The 8,338-nt window shown below is 38.5% G+C and overlaps 1 protein-coding gene and 1 pseudogene across 1 annotated transcript; both read left to right on the plus strand.

The window, feature by feature from the left end:
- The first annotated feature begins 654 nt into the window (after nt 1–654).
- LOC122276842 lies at nt 655–1,770 on the plus strand (annotated as a pseudogene).
- Nucleotides 1,771–3,345: 1,575 nt separating this feature from the next.
- On the plus strand, nt 3,346–8,085 carry LOC122276374 (pyruvate dehydrogenase E1 component subunit beta-3, chloroplastic). The gene is made up of 4 exons (XM_043086030.1): nt 3,346–3,700; nt 3,834–3,937; nt 4,037–4,080; nt 6,799–8,085. Exons 1-4 carry the CDS (start codon nt 3,598–3,600, stop codon nt 7,769–7,771), a joined length of 1,224 nt encoding a protein of 407 aa, XP_042941964.1. The 5' UTR covers nt 3,346–3,597; the 3' UTR covers nt 7,772–8,085.
- The last annotated feature ends 253 nt before the right edge of the window (nt 8,086–8,338 follow it).

Here is an 8,338-nt window from a genome sequence, read left to right on the forward strand (position 1 = left end):
GGTCAGTGCAGTTCATACATAGAGAAGGCAATAGTGTGGCTCATGAACTGGCCAAGAGAGCTTTGCGAATTGAAGGGGAATGGTGTTGGATTGAAGAGGGACCTGCAGAGATTGCTAGTTTTATTATTAGAGAAAAACCTTTGCTCTAATGTAGAGATTTTGAGATGTTTTTGAGTGCTTGTAACCAGGTGCTATTTTTGCACATATTTATGATGAAATGAATGAAAGGTATTATTCTGATGATTCAAAAAAAAAAAAAAATAATATGATACTAAGCATCAGCCATTAAATTTGTTTTTTTATTAAATAAAAATTGATATAATGCTTGATAGGTAAAATCACACCAGCACAATATAATAAGAAAAACACTGGATGTAGTCGACTCATGCAAGTGCCATGCAAATGGCACTGAAGTGGAAAAAATCAAAACAGTACCATTTTGTTTTTTTGTTTGTTTTATGTTTCCCACACCATACACCATTTCCTCATTCTCCCTCTGTGTGTGAAGCCCATTCCTTCCCTCTGTGTTTCAATTTTCAAAGACCCAAGAATCCCCTTCCTTCCTCCATCTCTGTGTTTCCCCTTCCTTCCCTCTTTGTGTTTCGATTTTCGAAGACCCTCGAAGCCCCAAAGCTCCTTCCTTCCTCCATCTCTATGTATCTTCCTTTCTCTCTGTGCAGTGCAAGAACCTTGAAGTGTTTCTCAAACCGAGGGATGGAACTGTTTGCTCAGAATTGCAAGGTATAAAGAAGCTCTCCTTTGGCTCGTGTATGTTCGAAGCTGGAGCCATGAACGCAGTCCTTGACCATTGCACAGCTCTCAAGGAGCTTTTTGTCAAGCGGCTTTGAGGCCTCCATGCCAAAGTCGATCCAGTCGGCCTTGGACCCCTCATAATCGGCTCCAAAAAGCTCAGAACTTTGAAGCTCATTCGCTGCTTGGGTGAGTGGGATAAGGTTCTCGACATGTTAGGAAATTTCAACCTTAATCGAAATCCACCTGGAAAGGGTTCAAGTTGGTGATCCAGGACTTTATTCGATTTCAAATTGTTCAAATTTGGAGATTTTGCACATTATTAAGACTCCAGAATTTACGAACTTCAGCCTTGTGTGTGTTGTTGAATGCTGCAAGCTCTTGAGGAAGCTTCACATTGATGGTTGGAGAACTAACAGGATTGGTGGTGAGGGTTTAATGGCAATAGCTAACCGATGCCCCAATTTACAAGAACTTTGTTTGATTGGAGTTAACCCCATGTCTTTGAGTTTGGCGCCAATAGCTACCAATTGCCCAAAATTGGAGAGATTAGCACTCTGCAGGAGTGCCACCATTGGCGATCCCGAGATGGTGTGCATTGCCACAAAATGCATGGCTTTGAAGAAGCTGTGTATTAAGGGTTGTCCCATTTCAGATGAGGGTGTCGAAGCGCTTGATTGGGGATGTCCCAATTTGGTGAAGGTAAAGGTCAAGAAGTGTAGGGGAGTAGGTGGCAATGTTGTGGAGCGGTTGCGAGAATGTAGAAGGTCATTGGTTGTGATTCTGGATGCTTGTGAAATTGAGCCATTAGACTGTAGTGGTAGTGAGGTTAGAGTTCAAGAGAGCAGTATGGAGTTCCCACCAATTGGTAATCAGATAAACAATGCTTCATCGAGTTTTAATGGCCGGTTGACAACTATGTTCAGGACAAAGTTTGGATTCTTTGCTAGTAGGAATCTTGTGGCATGCACCTTCAGGAGTTGGTCAAACAGTGATGATAGTCTCAGTGGTGGCTCATGATGGACATTGTAAGAGTTGGCAGATTTGTTCTTGCTCTTTATCACTATCACTTAGAGATCTTAAGAGTTGGTAGATTTGTTGGTGATGATAGTCTCAATGGTGGCTCATGAAGAAGACGGCCATGAACATGAAAAACAAAAGCCAAAGTTTTGTGCAAATCCAAGAAGCCTACTCAGAAACAGAACCAAACCACAATTTCATCTTTCCCGCATTTCTTATTTTTGCCCCTTTTTTTTAATAATTTTAATATAAGCCGACTGCATGCCGTGTTCGGCTCCACCCACCCTCCCCTTGTCTGGCTCACCTATGATCTGTTCATTGTTTTTTTTTCTTTTTTTAAAGTTTTTTGTTTGTTTTCCATCAATAGCACTGAGATGTGCCAATCTTTTTACTTATGGCCTCCTATGACCACCATGTGCCATAACACCAGATTCTCTAGTCATCGATCCTTTGGATGGTAGAAGAAAATCGACTAAAAAAGTGGCGTGTACTTCTCACGCGGGGCTCACACCGAGCTTGAGGCTCACGCACTATTGCACCATGGTTAGTCTATCACCGCCACCCGCGGCACCATCGGGGTTAGCGGCCTCGAATCTCTTAGACTGACCATTATCTTCTCTTCAAGAGTAGCGTGTGGCATACACACGCCTCCACAACTAGTGATGGTCATCTGTCGGCGATTTGACCCATCTTTAGGTTGTTATTTTCATATAATCTCATTTTTTCTAAGTAAGGATAAAGAGAAAGAGATAACGAAAGTCTCCTTCAGCTAATCCAGACTAGAAAAATGTAGTACATAACAATTTACTGTAACTTCTAGTCGTAGTTTTATAGTCCGTATATCAGACCGTGTCAAAACTACTTCTAACAGCTCCCCTTTTGTGGGGAATGGGTGGGAGCTAAGTCATTAGTTCAATATATCTCTTTGTTTTATTTTTCTTATATTGTATTTGTTAGTTTGTGATAATTGTTGAGAGCTCCCACTCTATTGAGTTGTATCTATGATATGTTTGTTTGGACAAAAAGAAAAAGATATAAGAAAATGATATATATACTCCATTTTCATCCTATCTCTTTTTTACTTACACGGTAAGTGGGATTGCACATAACTTTTGAATTATTATTTTTTTTTTGGAGAAAAAATTAATAAGTTATGTAATATCAGCATATAAATGATTTATTAAATATAAAATAATTCCTTAAATATTTATGAACCAAAGTTCTCAACCAATATATTTTTTGTGCAATGAAATATTTATTCACTTGTCAAAAAAATAAAAAAAAAGGAGGAGACATTTAAAGCTACTTGTGTGGTTGGTCCAGGTAGATGGCCCAACGGGAACCATTAACATAAAGGACAGAGTTGTCAATCGGTTCAAGAAAAAGAAAGAATAAAAATAGGAAGCCGGCGAAATCTTCATAAAGTTAGGATAATAAAACGATTAAATTCCAACTGAAATAACCAAACTACCCTTCTCGTTAAAAACAGAGAGAAGGAGGAGTGAGGGCGATGGAAACAATGCAAAAATGTGTGGTGTGTGGGCCGTGGGGGCAGCTTTTTAAGGGTACAAATTCCTTCTGAAATAAATCGCCCTTCTCTCTCGCACAGCAACGCTAACCAAACCGATCCGACTCCCCGCCCCCACACCCACAAACACCAAGCAAGTCTTGTTCTTCCTCCCCTCAGTTTCTCCGCCCACTCTCCATTCTCTTTCTCTTGTTTTTTCATCTTATAAATTGGTACCATTTCACTTTCTCTTTTCATTTTCATCCTCTCTTTCTCTCTGCCCTTCGTTACATCGATTCGTTATATCTCGTCTTGATCAAATGGCCGCCGTTTTTCAAGGATTGGGAGCCGCGACGGCTTTTTCGGTCTCCAATTCTCTCGACTCCAGGAAGTTCCTGGTCTCGTCTCGCAAATCCCTCTCAGGTTTTCCTTCAGCTCGATTTCTCTGCAATGCTAAATGTGGTTGTCTTCGACGTTTGCAAGATGATATATATATATATATATATATATATATCGATGCGTATATTTCATTTCGTTCTTGTTTGATTTGATACAGCGAGGAAAGCAAGCTTTCCGGTTGTCAGATCTGATGGAAGTGTGGTCCCGCGCTCTAACGCGAGAGTACGCAGGGCCGAGCAGTTGATTACTAATGCAGTTGCAGTTAACCACCTCCTCCCTTTTATTATACTTCACTTGAATTATATGTGATTTTGTCTTTTGTGGTAATTGACTTTTGATTCGGCGTGTGTGTTCTTGTAGACGAAGCCCGACAGTTCTGCAGCTTCTACTACTTCAAAACCTGGGTATGCTCCTTTCCTGTGATCAATTTGGAATGCTTAATTCATTTGATAAACACTGAATATTAATGCTACCATAATTTACGCTAGCAACGGATTCAGAATATGCATTGTTAGTGGATTTAATTTGCTTACACTCTGCAATGATAAATGCTACCAAATAAGATCATTTATTTCCTATAGACTTTCCTCTTAATGACTGTAGTAGCTTCGCATATGATTTCCGTGATGTGGTTTCTAATAAGTTTCAAGTAATTGGCTAGGGACCATAGATTAATTACATAATGATATGAATGAAACAACTATTTTATCGGTTAAGAACTGCATTTCCTAAAATCAGACTCCTTCCTCTTTCTATCATTCAACTCCTTTATTTAGCACCATAATATGGTCTGATTAACACACCGGCTGCCTTGTTTTTGGCCCTTATATAAAAATGCATTCTCTGTGAAGATTTTTCTTTCTGTTTTTTCTTTTAGTTATAAAAACTACCTGAACACGCTGGTCCTCCAATTGTCAGTCCGTGGAGAGTGAAGACCTTGATTCTTTGAGTTCTCTTTGTATTTTCCTGATTCATAATATTTTAGGTCTGAAGCCAAGAGACTAAGATGATTGCAGAGCTTCATTAATTTGGTCTTAAACGTGTCATTTTATACTTTGAACTCCTTAATCCAAAATGTTGGTTAACTTCTTGGAAAATTTAAGTAATAAAGTTTTATTGCAAATAACTGTGTTCTACCATACAAGTGAGAATACGTTTTTACCATTATCTTTGAATAGATAGTCTATTGTCTCAATGTTGAGGAATTTTGGCTCAACCTTTTTGAGGTTTTGCTTAAACATCTGGTACTTGATTATAAAGTGCTTGATGGTTCCTTTATGTCAAGTTTGTTTGTCTTACTACCTAAATAACTATCGAAAGATAGATAATGCCTAGAGTTTGCAAGGTTTCTTACCATGTCAACCGAAATGAAAGGTCGGCTAGCATTTGAGTCAGAAGCCTGTCAATGCTATTAAGCCCAAAGCAATCCTAAACAACAATGGGCGTGTTACTATCCAAGGAATGCTCGAGCCACATCTGGGTCTATATTCCAAAATGACTGGTCAAAATTATGATTGGAACTCCTCGAATGTCATTATAGAGGGCAAACACATCTTCTTCCCAAACAATTTGAGATCATATTCACCACCTTTTGATACTCGATCCAATTGGAGTATTACAATGTTCCCCCCTTAAATTCCTAACATCCTTATCAGCACACTTCTGGTTGGGTTTGGTTCTAATACCACCCTTTTTCCCCCCCGCTTGTAACACCCCAAAGAAGGTCCAAGTCACATATGGGTCCACGCTTTGAAATGACTAGTTAAGGTTATAATTGGAGCTCCTTGAAATTCATTACAAAAAGCAAGAACAACATCTTTCCAAAGCAATGCGAAATCTCATTCACCCTGTTACTATATGGATTCGAAGGGGGCAATAGGATGGGCTTTTGATGCACCATAGTTGAAAAAGATGGCAGGGGCATTTGGCATTTTAGATTAATTGGAAAAGATTGTAAGAGCAAACATTTCCTCTTTATCATTTGTCTTTAGTGCATTAAAACTTTCTAGACATTTTCTTCTAGCCACTTTCAAATATTACTGATGATTACTACATTTTTCATCCAAATGTCAAACCTTGTGCTGAGGGAGTTTACATTTCTTTTCCAAATTCTTGAGCTGGGACTTCAATGATCTCTCACTTGTTGTATTGATGCTAGACAAGTCATTAAATCCTATCAAGGTGTCTCATTCAGCTGTGCTAGTGAAGTTATTTACATCATTTATGTTTAAATTTAAGATAAGACTTATGCTCAAGGGCTCAAAATTTGACAAGTATTGTGTCATAGCAAAGGGTTTCAAGAACTATGATAGGAAGATGATTCCCTTTAAAAGTATGTTAGAATCTCAAATGTGCATGATAGACATTTTTTTTTAATATTTATCTTTGTATGTTAGAAATCTCAAATGTATCTGATGTTACAACTTTGAAAAAAAAAATTATCCCTCCCACTGAATGTGCTATCTTGCTTAGTATGTCTGTTTTTGAAAACTCAGATTGTGTTTCTCTGGCAAAAAGGAATTTGGTTTTGCTATTGGATTTCTTAATCGGGATGCATTCCGTGTGGAGACTTATGTTTGGACACTTATGAGAATTTTCAAGACTTCTCAAAATTTCTTTCCCAAAAATCACTCAAACACAAGACACTTTTCAATTTCAAATTTTAACTTTTTCATCTAATCAAACCTAATCATTATTCAAAGACAAAAATCAAGACAACTTTTACAAACTTCAAAACAAAATGAATTTAAAAAAAATTATATTCAAACAAATTTTCAACTTTATAATATTTTTATTCAACTTTTTCTCTCTCATTTCCCAAAATCCAATAAAACATCTTCATTACTATTTACAAAATTCTGAGATACTCAAAGTGTCCAAATATGCCCTTATTTTCATTTTCATATGTAAATATCTTTGAAGCGTTCATTTAAGAATTTTCTTTTATGTACATGTGATCGCTATTTTTCTGCCAAGATCACAGGCGGGTAGGAACTATGTTGATCCTATGCTCCCTTACATTTCCTAACAGAACTACATGAATAACATCATAAAAATATTGCCTCATGTCTTTGTGATCCTTTTCAGCTCAGGGTTTTAACGAGTTATTGTTCTATCCTCAGGCATGAACTTTTACTTTTTGAAGCCCTAAGAGAAGGCCTGGAAGAAGAAATGGACAGGGATCCCCATGTGTGTGTGATGGGTGAAGATGTGGGTCATTATGGAGGGTCATACAAGGTGACTAAAGGCCTGGCTGATAAGTATGGGGATCTCAGGGTTCTTGACACTCCTATTGCTGAAAACTCTTTTACGGGCATGGGTATTGGAGCTGCCATGACTGGTCTGAGGCCAATTATTGAGGGTATGAATATGGGATTTCTCCTTTTAGCTTTTAACCAGATCTCTAACAACTGTGGCATGCTCCACTATACATCTGGTGGCCAGTTTAAAATTCCTGTAGTTATTCGTGGACCTGGTGGAGTTGGTCGGCAACTTGGGGCTGAACATTCCCAGCGTCTTGAGTCATATTTTCAATCAATCCCTGGAATACAAATGGTGGCATGCTCAACCCCATATAATGCCAAGGGCTTGATGAAAGCTGCAATTCGAAGTGAGAACCCAGTGATACTTTTTGAGCATGTTCTGCTTTACAACCTCAAGGAAAGAATTCCAGATGAAGAATATATCTGTTCTCTTGAAGAAGCTGAGATGGTTAGGCCTGGGGAGCATGTCACAATCTTAACCTACTCCCGGATGAGGTATCATGTAATGCAGGCAGCTAAAACTTTGGTAAATAAGGGCTATGATCCTGAAGTAATTGACATTAGGTCACTGAAACCTTTCGATCTTTACACGATTGGGAATTCAGTGAAAAAGACGCATCGGGTGCTGATAGTAGAGGAGTGCATGCGGACTGGTGGGATTGGTGCTAGTTTGACAGCTGCTATTACCGAGAATTTCCACGACTATTTGGACGCCCCGATTGTATGTCTGTCTTCGCAGGACGTGCCAACCCCATATGCTGGGACATTGGAGGAATGGACCGTGGTTCAGCCAGCCCAGATAGTAACAGCAGTTGAGAAGCTGTGCCAGTAAATCAGTCCAGCAGTTCTGAGAGAGAAGAGTGGTTTTCGCTTCGTTTTAGAAATCTTTATTCGGTTTTTAACTTTTGTTTGCATTTTGGTTTTTTGAAACTTCCGACTATTCTTCAACGGTTTTCTTCTTTGTTCTTGACCTCTCCTTTTACTTCTGGTGTGCGAGCTAGATCTTCCCTCATCGTCTTCCATCCTCAATTTCTGGTTAAAAGGGCCTTTTAGATGAAGATGCACTGGTGTTAAGAATGGTCTAATTTATTCCATCAGAAATGTAATGTTTTTTTTTTTCGAATAAATTACAAATGTAGTATTAAAGTAGGCTATATACAACACATTTGCGCTTGTATCATCCACCTACCCAGCTATTTCATTTCTGTAGTTTCGTCATGTAGCATTAGAAGTGAATAAAAGACTCGAGCAATGCGACGAAAGTGTTTGATTATGAGCCCTTGTTTCCGAAATCAAGCGAAAAAAATAAATTGGATTTTGTTTGATTATTTTATAAGGTGTCGAATTTCATTTTATATGATTCTCATATAACGTCCATTATTTCGATGTTCTGCTTTGC

This window comes from Carya illinoinensis, chromosome 9, assembly GCF_018687715.1.
Source record: "Carya illinoinensis cultivar Pawnee chromosome 9, C.illinoinensisPawnee_v1, whole genome shotgun sequence".
Taxonomy (NCBI): Eukaryota; Viridiplantae; Streptophyta; class Magnoliopsida; order Fagales; family Juglandaceae; genus Carya; species Carya illinoinensis.

Coding starts and splice junctions, on each gene's coding strand:
- LOC122276374 (XM_043086030.1), top strand. CDS start 3,598: ATGGCCGCCGTTTTTCAAGGATTGGGAGCCGCGACGGCTTTTTCGGTC. Junction 3,701..3,833: donor GTCTCGCAAATCCCTCTCAG/GTTTTCCTTCAG, acceptor GATTTGATACAG/CGAGGAAAGCAAGCTTTCCG. Junction 4,081..6,798: donor TCTACTACTTCAAAACCTGG/GTATGCTCCTTT, acceptor TTCTATCCTCAG/GCATGAACTTTTACTTTTTG.